General features: G+C 38.7%; 1 protein-coding gene across 2 annotated transcripts; it reads right to left on the bottom strand.

Annotated features, from left to right (window-relative positions):
* Positions 1–7615: 7615 nt before the first annotated feature.
* Positions 7616–11617, bottom strand: LOC117498147 (C-type mannose receptor 2-like). 2 transcript variants are annotated; one of them, XM_034150244.1, is made up of 5 exons: positions 11517–11617; positions 9943–9983; positions 9364–9729; positions 8627–8968; positions 7616–8261 (listed from the first exon to the last, which is right to left on the bottom strand). In XM_034150244.1, the coding sequence occupies exons 2-5, from the start codon at positions 9974–9976 to the stop codon at positions 7918–7920; spliced, it is 1086 nt and encodes a 361-aa protein (XP_034006135.1). In that variant the 5' UTR covers positions 9977–9983; positions 11517–11617; the 3' UTR covers positions 7616–7917. The 2 variants fall into 2 exon arrangements, with proteins under 2 accessions (XP_034006135.1, XP_034006136.1); XM_034150245.1 differs by having other exon boundaries at positions 7616–8255.
* Positions 11618–18756: the final 7139 nt, after the last annotated feature.

Here is an 18756-nt window from a genome sequence, read left to right as displayed (position 1 = left end):
ACACTTACCAAAACCAACATTTTGCACCAAATGTCACACACTTCATTTACAGTTTTTTTCAGTTTCATCTGACATAAAGCTTAATTATTTAAACTCACACTCAAACCCAGACCCAGCACGGTGGTAAAATGCTGCCATGATGTGGGCTCAGAACAGTCTCATAATACACACATGCACACAGAAGGATTCACACTTGTATTTAATGGTCCGCAAAAGGATTCACACTTGTATTTCCGGATCCATACTTGTGTTTTTCAATGCACACACAAATGTGTTCCGTTTCATATACATGTAAATACAATCCAAATACAGAAACAAGTTTTACATAAGTATTTTTGATCCACACATATTTGTTATCCGTTTAAAACCGCTGAACCTGCAACACAACCCGCTTTCTGTGCATGGATCGCTGTGCATTCGTGTCGTGTGTGGGTTTTTTGAGACTCCCCTGACGGTCACCCGATTCGTATTTTTCTATGTATAGTCACTCAGATGTCTCCTCCATTCTAAGCCAATCACATGAGCGCGCCCCCACGTAGGATTTATTGCGTTCATGACGTAGCACTTTATATACGCATTTTGCGCTGTCCGGAGCTGACAGGTCCATGGAGCCTGCCTGCAGGCGCTAATCTCAGAACCGAAGGACCATAGTGGTCTTTATTTTTACGTTATTATTATTCAAAGATAAATAAGGAAGTTTGTGTTATATGAGATGGCAGAGAGGTTTCAGCTCCGATTATTAAATCAAAGAGGCTTAATATTTTCTATTATATTATTTCACTATAGCCAGGGCCGGCCCATAGCACTGGCGTTATAGATGTTCGCCTAGGGCGCCAGATCTGGGGGGCGCTGCGCTGGCAGTTATGGGAGGGAAAAAAACATTTTTGACCGTTGGTGCTCATCCTAATTTTCGGCCTTGATGTAACAATATTCATAATTCGGGCTGATTTGTAGTCCCAGTCCACACCTGATGTTGGCTTATCTGGCGCCCGCAGCTCACAGCCAAAATGCGAGTGAGCGAGGGGGTGTGTTTCACTTCGGTTAAATGGATTCCTTGCGTCTCTCACTTGCGTCGTTTCCCTGCGACTAGTCCCTCCCACCAGGGAAGCATGGAGAGACGCAAGGAAACCACGAGAAGCAGGGAAATGAGTTTTAAGAGCAATGGGACGTCCTTTCCTCCGGAGCGTCACGTGAAGCGGTCCGTTTGTGATGACGCCGCACAGCTGATCGTCTGACAGCAGCCAGCTCTGTCCCCGTTATTTTCACAAACACCCCCGCACACAAACATTTGTATCATCTGTTGTAGACCCAAATAAATCAAATCAAATAAGAACTAATTCTCAAAAAAGATAAACGCCATTCTTAAAATGTATAAACGAATATTAGTTTGATTAATATTGATTAGAGTGCACACAGTGGCGGCTCCAGAGTATTTTTGTTGGGTAATCTATGGTAGGGCTAACCCATACAGTGGTGGGGCTCAAGTCAGTATTTGCAATGTAATTACATACACGCTATATCGCCCCCCTTGACAGTGAAACGTCACGCGTGAGGTTTAGATTATTTCCCTGTCTCAATCTAAATTGAACTGTATGAAATAAAAAGGCACATTTGTCTTGTAGTAAATAAAAAGGGCGACCTGGAGCCAATCCTGCAATTTCCTCACAGGTGAAAGAGTTGACATGCTGAAAACCCAACCCCTGCAGGGGGGTCTGGGGGGATTCTCCCCCAGGAGATTTTTCGAAATACTAACATAAAATACACATTCTGGTACTCTCTTGAGAAGAAAAAAAAAAAATCTATTACTACACGTTTAAAAAAATGAATGCCATTTTTGTTTTGTGTTACTTTGTTTTGAAAGCTGAACCTGCTGCTCCTCACAGAGAGAAGAGGGAAGAGGCTGTGTGAATTACTTTACATTGTGGATAAGGGTGGGTAGCCCCCATTGTTCTGTGTGTCAAAAGGAAAGACAGCACACACACCTATCAATCATCAAACCGTGGGGTCTTATTTCATTACGTGTTGATTTCTATCAACACGTAATGTTGTATCGATGTATAGAGATGTACTACCAAGCCCCCAGGAAGTGCGCCGGACTCAGATGAAAATATTTGTGCTGGCCAAACGGCGGTACTACACTTCCTTTTGGTTGCCAGGCCCGGAAACACTTTTTCCCATTGACTTACATGGGGAAAGAGTGGTCTGTAAATCGTTGGATAATTTTTTTTAAACTAAATAAACTACCCAGTATGAACACTTGTATAGCCCTTATTAAAAACATTCGTTCCTCAAGTTGTAAAAATGTGCTAATAACGTTATTCTGCGAGTTATTTCCCTCTGCATTATGAACGCGCATCTAACCCACGGGACCGCGCCGCCCGGCACGTTCATGTTACGTGTTCAGCACTAGTACATGCGTTTATCTTTACCCATGGATGTACAATAAGAACGGACCCATATCGCCTTACTGCCAGCCCACGGAGCTGTAATAATGGATATATTGCACATGTTTGCTGTAATTCATCATTTGTAAAATATTATACTACATGGGCTGTATGATTAAATCTTGTACCGTAAATGTTGTATTAAATAAAGTTAATATTACCGACGTAGATTAACGTCCCTGTAGCTTCTTATTGCACTAAGAAGCTTATTGCACTGTATATATATATATATATATATATATATATATATATATATATATATATATATATATATATACAGTGCAATAATTCTTTCATGCTAAATGAAGCTCTGTTGCTTGGATATCACTAGATCCTGTTACAGCGTAATATAAAAGTACATAACGATTGATGTGTAAATTAGCATAATTACTAGCTAACCGCTAGCTGCTAACTGCCGCCTCGTTAATATCAAATCTATCATAATAACAAACCATTACCATGCTGTCATGAACGTGCGGTGCTGTTACGTGTACGCAAATTGACGTGCTTGATGTGAACGAGCATTTTGGGGGGCAAAGTTGCGCATGCGCTATGAGCGCACATACGGGTACTTCTCAGGCATGCCGGGTAATCTGTGACGTTTCGCTCTCTCAAAAATTGGGCCATTTTATCATCATGCGCGAATGAGCAACTCTCATAGGAATGAATGAGGCCCCGCCTCCCACGCTGTATCCAGTTCTTATTATACATCCATGTGTACTACCGCAAAAGTATTCTCCGTCGGGACTTCCTGCAACAACACCACGCCGTTATCGTGATTCTGATTGGCCAGAAGACATTATCAAAGATGTTCTATTGAGAAGACGATCACTACGTGACAAAAGTTTTCAAAACCGTTTCTAGTCTTCGGTATTTCCCAAGCGGCAAACTCTGGGGAAGAGTCGGGACGCCAATACGGAAGTGCCACAAACTGCAGTTCATATATTGGCCGATAGGCGATGACTGCAGAAAGGAGCAATTTCCATAGAGCCCCATGTTAAAATGCCCAATTTCACAGCAGAAAAAAAACGTTTCTAGCCCTGGCTGCAATACATTTTATTATGTATATAGTTAGATTCCACCTTCATGATTATGAATCTGTGAGTGAATTGTTTTCTAACATGACCCTTTTATTTATATTAGGTCTTAAAGTGTTTGCATAAATTAGGGCGTGGTCACATTGAGTGACAGCTCTGTCAAGTGACTGCTGCTGTTAGCTTTTTGTCTCTCTGCTAGCTGCTCCGTCTCCGTGAAGCTACAGCGACTCTGCCTGGTCAGTTCATCCAGGGAACACAACTTGACCCCGGCCGTGTTTGTTTGTTCTTCATGCTTATATATGGGACTATTGTGACTCGCTCTGCGGTTAAAACAGACGGTGCATGAATGCCGTTTTGCGGTAAGTGAAATTCGAGTACTTTATTTATGTGTTTATGATTTCAATCAGCTACGTAATGAATGTTAAGGCTTGGGTTGGCGTGTAAGCGAGTGGTAGCTACATCGGTGCTAACGATGCTAATCTTAGCCTCCAAGTTAACTTAAAACCATAGACCGTATATATAAAGGTTAAAACGAAATAGACAAGTGTTAAGCGTTAAGTGGGATAATACTGTAGAACAAAAGGCTTCTGTTTGAGGTTGATAAAATAAGGTCATCCTTGTAACTTAGAGAGATATTTTATTATGTAGGTAGGAACTTTATGCATCGCTTAGGTTAATTTAAATTGGCTATGCTCAAGTATGTAGACAAGCTAACGTCGAAGTAGTGTATGTGAAATCAACCTCACAATAAGATGTGTGTATATTACAATTATTAATGTCATATTTCAAGATGATTACTTAGATATTACAATATGGTTGGTTGAGCTGGAGTTCATTATTGAGCTTACACGTTAACGTCACAGTCATCTGAAGAACGAACCCAAACCTTGTTGTTTTTATTAATTGCATTACCAAATTGGTATCAAATAAACAGTAAGCATTGGTAACACAACTTCCAAAGTTACAGTAAAATAAAAAGGACCCTGACTCGGACAATACACAATCCAACATGTTAGAGATAATAAGTTATATTGTTTGTACACATGGTTCTTTACATATATATCTGTTTGTTTAAAGTGTGCAGGTGATTCGACAGGCTGGACCAGAGAGTGAGAGACAGAACTGGACTCCTCACAGCAGTGAACTTCAGCACAGGTACAAATACTCTTTTTTCATACTGTACAAAGAATCAAGAAAGATATTGGTTTAAATAAATGAAGTATTGACTTTAATACACTGATATACATTCCATTAAACAATACTAAATACTAGATCACCTACACATCAGTGAAGTTGAGGGTTTTTTCCATGCAAAGGGTTACATTTAGATGTTAACAAGCAATATGACTGTCAGCTTTCTAATTTAATGTATTGAATGCAAAGATATTTAACGCATAGTGACAACTATTTATCTCTCAATATTGTCTGTAAAAACGTGGTAAAAGTTATTCTTTCAGTGAGACAACAGAGCAAGCTTCTACAGTTGCACTAATTTTTGATAACAGTTAAATATTATTTTGATAATAAAATACATTTCAATGTTGATGAATGTCATACTGTTCATTCATAATCTGATTGTCTTTGTAGCTCACTGTTGAAATAAAAAAAAACATTACAATTACAAAATAATTATATCTACAGCCCCTAAACACAAGCACACCTCTTTCATAAATAACACACTTGTTCTGCAATAATATGTTTTATGTTTCCTGTAATTTTTGTTAGGAAAGGACATGCCTGAAAGACACGACTCAGCATCTCCTCTTTCTCCGAGGGTCAATAAAAACATCCAATAGGAAAATTAAAAGCTGATGTTATGAGATGTTAAGACCAGTACAGGACATTCACTAAGAAACCATTTTTATTGTGAAAACACAGTCAGCTGATCGAATGCACCTATTTCCACATCTACACTCCATCAGCTGATTATTTCTATTTGCCTCACTTCATGAGCTTCACAACATGTACCTTGTACCACAGAGTTTGCAACGCAAATAAATGGGGCCAATCTTCAGTCGGATGTGAATGTGTAATCTAACATTTTCAGTAAGAATAATGGACAAAAGGAGTGCAAATACAAATTCAATTTATTGAAATCTGAACCAAAAGTTAATCAAACATGTTTTAAATAAAAAGCACATATGGACAGAAGGTGTAAACCTATTAAATGTATAAGTAAACACATTTAGTCAAATAAAGTGACAGACTAGGCCTGATCAGGTGGTATCAGCTATGCATGGGCTCCTCCATCAGGTCTGGTCCTCCTCGCTGAGGAAAGACCCTCAGTCTTCTCCAAACCAACAGACAGGACGTCCATCACACGGAGGTTTCTCTCTGAAGTCTCTACAGCTCTCTGGACACCACGCTGTCTCAATCCATCCACACTGAATATGAGAGGGGAAAAATGAAAATAATAAATGCTTTAGACAATAAGAAATATAAAGTTGACTGTTGAGTTGCTCAGTTTTTTTAGATTGTCAATACTATTACTGTATAACTAATATCTCAGGTTAAGAGGCACCTTCAAATAAAGATTGGTCTTTAAATACATTTTGTCTTTTGAATTGTTTGTCTAAAGTCAAGGATCTAGAACTGGTACTTGTAGTTTTAATGATACAGTCTGGTTATAATGTTGTTTGGAGGAGGCCTCACAGGTAAGAGTACTAACTAGCTACCATCACATGTACCTTAGCTTAACTTAAATGTATTAAACGTATAATTAAGTGATGGCAAAATATAAATAACTAATGTCATGCAAACATATTAATATTTTGCTTGATTCCAGTGTTTAATTTAGCACATTGCATACAAACGTTAAGGGATTTTAAGATGCTGAAGTATTATGCTAAAAACTCAACTTAGATTATTATTTATAGTTTTGCTGAATAGTCTCATGTCCGCTTACCTTAGAAACGTAAAATGCGACGGCAACTCTGCAGATGGTGAGCATGTTAGCTTAGCTTGGTAGCTTCAGCTAGCTCTGTTACTTCCAGCCCGGAGGCAGAAGGTCCCGCCTCGGCTCCGCCTCTTTGCCCTTATTTGGAGCAGGCGGGAGTGGAACTCTGACGACACTGTCGAGCCGTTAGTGGCCGACTCCGCCAAGAAATCTACCCTCGTGGGGGCGCGCTCATGTGATTGGCTTAGAATTGAGGAGACATCTGATTGGCTATAGATAGAAAAAATTACAAGTACGAATCGGGTCACCGTCAGGGGAGTCTCAAAAAACCCACACACGAATGCAGCGATCCATGCACAGAAAGTGGTTTGTGTTTGTAGGTGCAGCGGATTTAAACGGAAAACAAATATGTGAGGATCAAAAATACATATGTAAAACTTTTTTCTGTATTTGGATTTTATTTACATGTATAGGAAACGGAACACATTTGTGTGTGCTTTGAAAAACACAAGTGTGGATCCGGAAATACAAGTGTGAATCCTTTTGCGGATCATGAAATACAAGTGTGAATCCTTCTGTGTGCATGTGTGTATTATGAGACTGTTCTGAGCCCATAGTTTAATGTCAACGCTGAAAAAGCTTCATGAGGATGGAGGAGAGGGAGGCTGCTCTAGCAGAACACGGTTTGTCCACCAGAGAGCAGCAAAGAATATATTTTTAACTATAGAAAAATTCATATTCTGCTAAACTGTTTGAAAAAAGCAGACTATTAGGTTTGTTTCTGCCACGTGTTATATAGCTAATATTAATTACACGTTTACATTTCAATATAGTGTAAAACTGAACACGTGTGCAGTAAGGTTTCCAAAATATTTAATGGGGTTAAATTGAGACTCATGTTTTAAAATTACGTGACATTTATTTATCAACAAATTTCTATTTTGAAAGTCATAATGAAATTGTTTGTAAGAAGTTTATACATGCATTGCTGTGACTTTCATAGGCATATCTCACTGACAGCAGGCTCATGTTATCAACAGAAAATCTTGTTAAAGAGTGCCCTCTAGTGTTAAAAGATAACTAGACCAACAAAAATATCTCCATCAATTTACAAGTTTATACAATTATAAACCCATAGATTATATATGTGTTTACTTTCAAATAAGCACCTCTTATGTAAATGTAAACATGACTATTTAAAGCCAGTGGATGAAAGAACCACACCTTGTTTTTGGGTCAGATCGTTTATTCAGTTTTAGACAATTAAACATCCAGTTAAAACTCCACAAAAGGTAAATATGACAAAAATAGTGATACACATATTATAACCATCACCAAATTTCAACCATAACGTAAAATATTTTATGGAAAGCAAAACATAATAGATTTGTCTTTTTATATACGTTTCCTCAATAGTAATTTAGTTTCTCCCCTCTTCAGGCTGTGATTTCTATATTTGAACTAGAGCCATTCAATAAACCCAGAGAGCAGATACAGATTAGAGAAGAGTGAGCTTGTAGCAGTAAATAGACCAATGGGTTTACTTAGCGCAGATGAAATTAAACTTTTTATGGTCAGGCTTTTTGTACCACTCTCCATCTCTCTCCATGACTCCAGCCATGCCACACTGCTCATCCATTTGGTCTGTGGCCCAGTGGTCATAGCAGACCAGACGATCAATGACCCAGAGCCACAGATCCAGAGTGCAGGTGTAGCGCATTCCCAGCCAGACGAACTCAGTGTCGGCCATCTTGGCTCTCTCTTGGACCCATCTCTGCTGGTGACTGTCAGTGATGGAGACCAGGTCACGGTGGTTCTCTCTGCAGTAAGTCAGGGCCTCATCCCAAGTCTTCTTCTCTTTGATCAGGATCACTTTGTCTGGCACTGAAATGGATAATTAAAAAAATATAGATTAACTATTTATTGAAAAACAACTTTGAATTTCAATAACATAGCACCATGCAATCATCATTTGTTGTTATAATAAATAGAAATCTCTAAAAGTACAATATATAGAAATAGTATGAAAACCGTTGTTAAAGAAAACTAAGACAACAAATCACGTGGCACCTTTTGTAAAAGCAAGGATAAAAAAATGTGAGGACAAAAAACACGACTAAATGATATTCATTACTTTCTGCTCTTTCATGGTTTTATAATTGTCAGTCTCCACTAAAGGATATTTAACATGTGTGTACAAATATATAACTAAAAACTAAAATACTTTTAAAGATTTTTCCAAAACTCACCGTCATAGCAGTAGAAGGGTTTTTTATTTGTGCAGGTGTCGGAGCTCCATTTTCCATTTGGCTTAGTAGTCACAGCACATGTCTTTGAGGGTACATCTTCAAATGAGTCCTCCCAGTGTCTGAAAGAGAAATTCTTCCCATCTGACCAACTCCAGGTGTCTCTGAACAGGCCGATCCACAAGTAGTTATCTGGATTTGACACTGTTTCGATTGTTTCCTTGAATTGTGTTGAATTCATCTGTTTGAATCCACTGACCAGGTCAGTGTGATGTTCTCTGCAGTAGCTCTGAGCCTCAAGCCAGTTCTTGGTCTCAACTATAGAGTGGTAAGTTTGATTTGGTTCTGTGTGAAAAAAGAGACACAATTAATTACACATTTTTACAAGTTAATTCGTCTCAATAAATGTGTTTTCCTACAAAAAAGATTGTGGAAAAATTTGAAAGAATTAACAAAATTTGAGTTTAAAGTCTATTAAAGTGTTACGTTTAATAATGTTACATTGCATCATTACAAGTAGGCCTGTACCTGACCACTGTCGTATACACACAATGTATTTAAAATGTGTAGAATTGTATCATGACATTTACCATTAATCTTATATAAAACTGAAAAGCAAACATTTATTTAATTGTCTTAACAATGTATTCAGAAAAATACGTGTGATTATATTTTCAAAATTGTTACACAGTATGACATGAGGTTAATACACAATATCAAAATTAGATAAGTATTCTCACCATTGTAGCAAATGAACCCACGATCATTCTTACAAGGCCAATCGTGCCATTTTTGTTCTTTTATCACCACACAGTTAGCCTCAGTAACCCCATTATCCGGCTGACCTGTCTCCCATTCTGTCTCAGATTCTTTGAACTCCACCCCCGGCAGAGACCAGTGCCACGACATTCTTGATATGCTCCTCAGTCCAATCCAGGCGTCTGTAGTCTGTGGAGGGTTAGTCAGTCTCTTCACGTCTCTCATGTCAGACACTGTGGCCAGGTCAGTGTAATTCTCTCTGCAATAACTCTGGGCTTCCTCCCAGGACTTTTCCTCTTGAATGAAGTGGTACTCATAGAGGTCACATGTGAAGAAGGAACACTGACCTAAAAACAGAGACAATTCTGCAGTGATGGAGCTGACAGTATGACAAGCACCTGATCATTAAATCAAACTCATGAGTACTAAAATCACCCCCACCACTTACACTATCCCCTTCATCTTAACGGGGGTCTGAGGACACTTATTTCACTTTTTATTATTATGAAGAGTGAGCTGTTTCATGACTCCAGATGTGATTTAATTTAGAATCCACTTACCCATCAGAATGAGCACAAACAGACTCCACTGCATCTTTGCTCTGTTAGATGAAACCAATATTGTTAGTGTACAGTGATCATTTACAAATCTTATAAATGATGTCAGTTACATTTAAATTATTTAAAAAACCTAATGGGTCAGTCAAATGACCAGAAACACAGACTGCACCACTCCCTTCAGTGCAGCAGTTTAATGAGGAAGTTCATGTTAAGGAAATGCAAATTCTGAGCAGCACCAGCAGTAACAGGCACACACCACCAGGCTGTCAGGAGGCTGAACTCTCTCCCCCCCCTCCCACCTCTCCCCTCTCACCCCTCTATCTCACCTCTCCACCCTGCCCCCACTGGACCTGGACTTTAACACTCCCACAGACACACAGACACACAGACACAACAAATCCAGCACCAGTCACTTTTACGCTGCTATGGAAATATTTTGCACTCTCATTTGCACTATGTACATCATCTTTTTATATATATATATATATATATATATATATATATATATATATATATATATATATATATATATCCTGCTTACTTGAAGTAAACGGTTATTTTGAAGTTTTTGTAATTATTGAGTGTTCTTGTATTTGAATGTGTTATTTTATACCTCGGGACTGTGGGAAACAGTATTTAGATCTTTCTGTGTGTACAAACATATTTTAAGATTGACAATAAAGTTGACTTTGACTTTGACTTGACCATAACATTTATTTTTAGCACATGGAAATGTCTCATTTCAATGAAACACCAGTTGCAAACTAAACATTAACTGTATAGTGCCACACAACAACACTGACTTTTTATGTTTGTTTTTTTGTCTAGGCTATAAGTATTAATATGTTGCTGGTGATTTATTTTGTAGATTATTTATTCACATTACAATGTACTCCTATCAGAGACAGAAAATGAAATTCTAGCTGAATTAAATTGTGTATTGTTGCTTTTATAAGCCCGATTTAAAGATGTGTGTTAATTATTTTATTAGGGGAGAACTTACCCTAATGAAAATTACATTGTGTTTATTTGAACTGAGAGTGAGATTGCTGTGTATACACATCATCTCGAATAAAACATTTAAGATTTACCACCGTTTTTTAAAGCAGGAAAATAGTGGGGTTTTCAACCCTGAGTAATGTCTACGGGACAGGCTGCATACATCGCCCACAAAGCTCTAAAAACCTAACATGAACCTGAAAGGTAAAACTCAGGGCAAAACATGTCCACTAGACTCAGACTAAATGTTTAGTTTTCATTATAAATGTCCAGCGTTCTTGGTAAAGTCCCGATCTTTTGTAAAAAAAAAAATGTTTTAAAGTGAACATTAGATAAAGTTTATTATTCAAAATAAACACTGAGATTTTTAAATAAATAAATAAAATATTCCAAGTGATTTCAAGAGAAACAAATGATTTAAGGGAATAAATGAACATAATAGGGTTTTAGATTTCATTACTTCTGATTGAGATGTGATTCATTAAATGTTCCTCCCTTTGGAAAATATTCTGAAGGAGAATATCTTTCTCAAAAATAAACAAAATATGAAAATGACTGAACAGAATCACACTTACTTCTCCTGAGTCGTCCTGTCAGCTGCTTCTCTCTCTGTCTCTCTCGATGTGCTGGTGAAGACTCAGATATCCACGAGGTCGCTGCTCTCTTTGAGCCACCTTTGGGGAAACATTTGAATATTGAAATTCAGATGTCAAAGAGGTCTGTCATGGTTGATATAGGATTCATTGAAGGGAAGAATATCAATTACATGTAACAGGGAAAAAAGTTGAACACACTTCCTTGTTGACTGTCTGACACACGGAAAGAAAGGTACCATTCCAAAATATGCACTAATGAGAACTTTTGCATGTTTATATTTTTATATATTTTTGTTAGGATATTGCTTGTTACCATATGTCAAACAACTTTAATAGAACATTCTGGCTGTATTTGAGCCCCTCATATTACAAGTGTGTCAAAATTATTTTAATTTCAGTCACATAGTTTCTTTATTCTGAAACACAAGTCAAAAACATTATCTCTTTGTTGTCTCTATTCTTATGAGTCTGTCCATCCAGCTATTTCATTCCTGTGAATGCTATATCTCAGGAGAACGTGAGGAATTCATTCAAGTCTTGCACAATCTTCCACTTGGACTCAAGGATGAATCAATTTCTGTCACATGTTTGACCTTTGATTGTGGTCAAAAGGCCAAAAGTCTCTGAGACCTCACAAAACACAATTTTGTGGCCGTAACAAGAATTAATATGTTAGCTATGACAAAGTCACTCAACTTTCTGATAGGATAACATTATGAATCGATGACATGTTGGACAGACATGGATGTAAACTGCTACATGACCGGTTGGTAGAAGCACACAAGTTCCAGACGGTAACTCTAGTTTCCGTTTCAATGGGAGAACTTTGTAGTGCTCTTAATAGCATATATGTTATTGAAATAAGATATTCAAATAAATGTGCAGGCATTTTATACACCAATAACTATTCAATAGTATTATCCTAAAGTATATCAAGATCAGTAAATAGCAATAATCGTGCATAAACAAGATTCTTTTGAGAAAACAATTTCTCAAAACAAATAGGACCAAGTGTAAGCCAGTGTGGGATACCTTAAAAAAAACCTTGAGACTTGATATGGAACGATTGGAAACAATTGTCTGAATTCTACAAGAAAGATAGTGATAACAACCACTTATTTAACTGGTAATTATCTAGCTACACAGATCATGTTTCAAGTAAAAATATTAAATATAAATATACATAATACAGTAGGGATTACTGACTGATCCAGCCAGGCCATGTACAGAGCACTGGGGCAGTCGCTGTGTGGCACAGGAAGAGTCCCGGAATATTAACATCACATTTACATGAACATATCAAAACAGCACAACAAGAACAAAGACTGCTCTTACTTGACTTAGGAGGAAACATATCACAAGTCAAATGAGTGCACGCTATGGTTTGCAGCACACCTAAACAGACCTATCCCATAGTTCTCTCCTATTTGAATAACTCTGCCATGGCAACAGTCACAGTGTCCACCTTTTTAATACAGTTTGGCATCGGTGTTTTCATGTCCTTATTCTGATAAAGAGGCCTGAATACATGTTTCACCTGCTCTATATTTCATGTATAATACAAAGCCTTAGACTTTACTTAAAGAGAACAAGATCAAAATAACTCACAACTTCATTCCTGTGTTCTCTTGACACTTAAAAGCAGCCCAACTGTTAAATTAATATTCACGAAAAGTTGAACTTTGAGAATGGGCTAATGCCAGCTTTGGTCCACTAGTTCAAATAAAAGGAAATCCAAATGCTTCAGCATACGATAACACTTGCATTAGAATTACCACACACACTTGCACAGATACCCACAGGACCACACATTATGATGGATATGTCATTAGGGACCCCCTAGATCACCACAGATATTTCTACCCCAAAAATAAAAACTCATGCCATAGATGGTTATTCAAATATTTGTATTGTCAAATTAAGCAATTCTTTTTAGCAAATGTTTTATTTTTTTATTTTTTTTTGGGGGGGGGATGGGTGTTTGAGGATCACATGATTTGACCTTAAGAGCAACTGCTCCATTATCTGTATCTAATGCACACATTGATGCCACCAAATGACACAATAAAAAAAGAAAGTACGACAAATAAACTGAATTAATTTCACATCTTAAATTATTATTATATACACAATATATCACCAAATTCTGTGTTATTATGACCGATCATAACTCAGCTTTATGCACACATACATTTTGCATGGTTTAAGAAACGGGCTCCGTGTTACAAGACGGGTCGGGGGGTTCTGCAACACCGCTGCAGACTCTCTGCACACACACGCACGCACGCACGCACGCACGCACGCACGCACGCACGCACGCACGCACGCACGCACACACGCACGCACGCACGCACGCACGCACGCACGCACGCACGCACACACACACACACACACACACACACACACACACACACATGCACACACACACACACACACACACACACACTCACACACACACACACACACACAGTTTTGATATGTTCATGTAAATGTGATGTTAATATTCCGGGACTCTTCCTGTGCCACACAGCGACTGCCCCAGTGCTCTGTACATGGCCTGGCTGGATCAGTCTGTAATCCCTACTGTATTATGTATATTTATATTTAATATTATACTTGAAATGTGATCTGTGTATATTTTTCAAAATACCAAACAGATCATGCATTTTAGCCATGCCTCATTTCGCTCAATTTGAAAAAATGTTGCTCTGTTTTTGCAAGGGCTGATTCTGTGAGAACAGCACCATCTACAGGCCTGGCATATGTACTACAGCGTCTCCAGCGCTTAGGGTTAGGCAATGGCCGTGGCTGTCTCCTCCTGATTGGTGAAGTTGGCCCAATAGCCGTAGCGCCACTGTCCTGACGTCAGGACAGTGTTCAAATCTGGATCAGTTTTTATCAGATCCGTTGCAGCCCCTTTTTTAGAGATTTGGGTATGGAGGAAAATAGAGAGGGTTGTGTTTTCTGACACTTGGTGAGTTCCCTGGAACACCGGGGACACATATTCATGTATAAAAGACGTACAAAAGTGCATTTTGCATGATAGGTCCCCTTTAACTTAAAATTATTAAAAAAAACATGAAAGAGCAGTTTTAAATATCACTAAGCTATTTGTTTGTTTTTGTCCTTAAAACAGATCTTTTAAACCTGGCTTTTACATAAGGTGCCACATCAGTTCTGGCCTTATTTTTCCTTGTCATTGGTTTTCATTGTATTTGTATCTCTTTAACTTAACCTGTTAAGCACCAAGCCTGTTTTTCATGTTTCAGGCTCGAAAATGACATGCCCAAAACAAATGACTACAACTTAACTTCTAAAAGGGCTATATGAATAATTTCTTTTATCAAAGCAAGGTTACACCTGTGAGTTGGATGTAGAAGTGTCAGAATCAATATAAATGTTTTTTATTTTAAAGAAAATTCAGATTTTACATAGTAAAAAACTATAGTGTCCGTCCAAAAATTATTTTTTACAGATAGTGAAAACTACCCTTGGATGATGGGTTAGTAGACTAAAAGCTTTAGGAATCCAAAGTACAACATATAATAAGTACCCTGTATCAAGATTGATGCAAAACAAGTGACATTTGACCTTTTAGAGAGGTTTAGCCAAAACCACCCCACCTCTGAGGTGATTTGGGTGAAAATGTTTTTTTTTTCCATATCTCTGGCCCCCCTTGGTCGATTTGGATGGTTCACACCTCTTTCTGACCGTTAGAGCCAATAGAATCGAAGGGGGGGCTCACACACACACACATTGTGAAGAGAAAAGGTGCGGGCTGCGCGCATGTAAATGTGCAGCAGAGTGAAGCTTTTTCTAGCTCTGGCATTTGGAAACGAAAAAGCAGTTTTATTGCTTATGGATGATCAGAAATCATTTCAAAGAGGGCACAGATACTTTGGATGAACCTATGGATTAACTGTAGCATCGTTTTTTATCGTTTTAATGCCATTGAAGACCAGTTTTGACCAAGGTAAGCCATGTTAGCGTTTCTAGCTACTTAGCTCCACATGTTATGATGTACGCTTTCGTTTATAGCGTCGCAAATGTTTATCACTGAGTGTTGAGGTGGGCACCACTAGATTCAGTGTCTCCAGGACACCAAAAACGAGTGGTTGGCTGTGCATCTAGGATAAGTAATAAGGGAGTTATTGTGAGTTTAAGTGCCGTTTTAGGTTACATTTTTTCGCTCGTGGATAATTCAGAGGCTGAGTGTTAGCATTGTGGGGTTTTTTTGGAAAAGAAAATTAAAAAGATCAGTTAGCTGAGTTCCTTCCCGTTACATGGATATAAAACATTCATAGTTTTATTAAATATTAAGATTCCTTAGACGTTGTTTCTTGCACACACACACACACACACACACATTAGTTTTAGTAATCAAGTCGTGAGAGGACAAGGGCCTGGACCAGAACCTGTTTTGCATTCTGGGTCAGTAGACGTAACCTTATGTTGAGTAGGAGCGGAGTAGCAGCCATGTTAGCAGTGAAGGAAAGTTGGTCATTGAATATCACATCCAGATTCCTGCCAGTGTGAGTTTGGGAAACAACAGAGGTGCCGGTGGTGATGGAGAGATCATGGATGGGAGAGTCTTTACCTGGAAGGAAGAGCAGTTCTGTCTCTGGGTTGAGCTTCAGGTGGTGTGCAAGCATCCACTGGGAGATGTTAGCCGGACAAGCAGAGATACATAAGACCACTTTTGTTTCAGACCGTGGAAAAGAGGGAAGCAGTTTAGTGTCATCTGTAAAGGTTTAGCAGGAGAAGCCATGAGAGCAAATCTTGGAGCCGAGTGAAGTAAAGTACAGATCCTCTCCAAGTTACCCTGTAGGTCTTTGAGGCAGGAGGTATGCAGCGAGGGTGCAGAGCCAGAAACTCACAGTTCTTGGAGGGTGTGAAGCAGAACTGGTGGTTTAATGTCAACGCTGAAAAAGCTTCAGAAGGATTAGGATGGAGGAGAGGGAGGCTGCTCTAGCAGAACACGGTTTGTCCACCAGAGAGCAGCAAAGAACATATTTTTAACTATAGAAAAATTCATATTCTCTTAAAGCTCCCATGTCATACTTTTCCGGTTATTACCCGTCCCCTTGTGTGTTATGAAGGTTTTTATGCATGTAAACGGTGTGCAGAGTCAAAACCCTCAAAGTACACCCTGTAGCGAGTAAAACTCTAACACAGAAAATACCTCCCCAAACGCCTCGTTGGAGATACGTCACTGCCCATTTGAGTCTTCCATTTAGTTCCGGGTACGGCATGATGTCATGCGGTACCCGGAACAAAATGGACCAATCCGGAAGAGCTATGGTCACCCCCAGCGGCGCTGGCCTTACCCTCTGCCAGCCTAACATTTACTGTTGGAAGCTCTGGTTCAGTTCACAATCGATCCAGTCATGCCAATGCCAAGGACCTGTTTCCTGAAATGTGTGGAGAAATCTGAGCTGTTTGTCCTACCGACGGAAGAACCACGACAAAGTCAGTGGTTGAAATGTCTTTTTAACACTGTTCCTTCAGAGGTTCGAAGAACGTTACTGTGTGCGCAGCATTTCACAGACGAAAGCTTCCAAAACATTGCCCAGTTTGAGGCCGGATATGCACAGCATTTGAAACTGAAGGACGATGCTATTCCTAGTTTGTTTGGACCGTTTGGAGCAGGGGAAGATTCGGGTACACAACCTGTAAGTTTGCATTGTTATTTGTGTATTTATCAAACAAGACTGTTTAAATGTATAAACTGTGTCGGACTGCTAAGCCATTGACACAGTGCTAACTGTGCTAACTAAGTTTCTAGCGTTTCCATATATCAACTCTAATATCAGCAGATGGCCTTGCATACATGTATCTCATAGCAGGAGAATGTCTGCATTCACACACGAAATACTCATAGACAGTATACTCCGGGTGATTTGCCGTACGGTCAGTCGCGAAACGTAATTACATTATAGCTGACGTAGCGTGTATGCTACCGAGCTAACCAACGGAGCTAGACATGGGTTTGCTCGGGAATTTTTTTGTTATGCCAGCTACAATGAATGTAGCAGACTACCCGTATAAGATTGCAATTGTAAACACGTTCTTGCTAGCCTAATATGAATCACTAGCTTTTGTTCATAGTGGTTTTATTACACTAAACAAGCCCAGCTTACTGGGCTAACGACGTTGCTAGCGTTTAAATATATCAACTACAATGTCAGCAGATGGCCTTACATGTTTGTCATGGCAGGAGAATGTCTGCAGTCACAAACGGAATAGTCATACAGTATACTCCGGGTGATTTACCGTACATTGTGACAGTCCATGTACATACTGCATGTATAGCTAACGAGGCTAGCTATACATGCTAGCGCAAAAACAATGTATTCATGACCGTTACAATGAATGACCGAACGTAGCAGACTACCCGTATAAGATTGCAATTATAAACACGTTATTGCTAGCCTAATATGAACCACTAGCTTTTGTTCATAGTAGTTTTATTACTCTACATTATAGTTGCCGTTCCTCCGAGCTAGCGTTCATATCGTGTTAGCTACCAAGGTAAACAAAGCTAGGTTAGCATATTAGCTGGCAAGCTACTGTGTTCATTAGATAGACTCCTACCACAACTACTACTAACGAATCTAAAACAACTAAGTTTCTCTAATATTTTGTGATTTGCATTTGATTTCGTCCAGCCAGATCCTGCCGGACAATACATGACGGGACTACCACACTGATGCATCGTCCTAAAAAGCCCCGGCTGCGATAGGCAAGATGCCGACAACGGGGAGGAATTGATGATATACCGTGTATATATGTATATTTATGTTCATTTTGTACATTTCTCAAAATAAAGTTTAACCTGTTCCACTTTGAGCCTGTTTTTCAGGTCTCAGGCTCGAAAATGACATTCCCAGAACAAATGACCATATCTTCCCTTCTAAAAGGGTTAAATTAATAATCTTTGTTCTCAAAGTAATGATAAACCTGTGAGTTGGATGTAGAAGTGTCAGAATCAATATAAATGTTTTTTATTTTAAAGAAAATTCAGATTTTACATAGTAAAAAACTGTAAATTATAGTGTCCGTCCAAAAATTATTTTTTACAGATAGTGAAAACTACCCTTGGATGATGGGTTAGTAGACTAAAAGCTTTAGGAATCCAAAGTACAACATATAATAAGTACCCTGTATCAAGATTGATGCAAAACAAGTGAAATTTGACCTTTTTAGAGAGATTTAGCCA

Source organism: Trematomus bernacchii, unplaced genomic scaffold (genome assembly GCF_902827165.1).
Source record: "Trematomus bernacchii unplaced genomic scaffold, fTreBer1.1, whole genome shotgun sequence".
NCBI classification, from domain to species: domain Eukaryota; kingdom Metazoa; phylum Chordata; class Actinopteri; order Perciformes; family Nototheniidae; genus Trematomus; species Trematomus bernacchii.
This window is presented reverse-complemented; position numbering and strand designations above follow the sequence as displayed.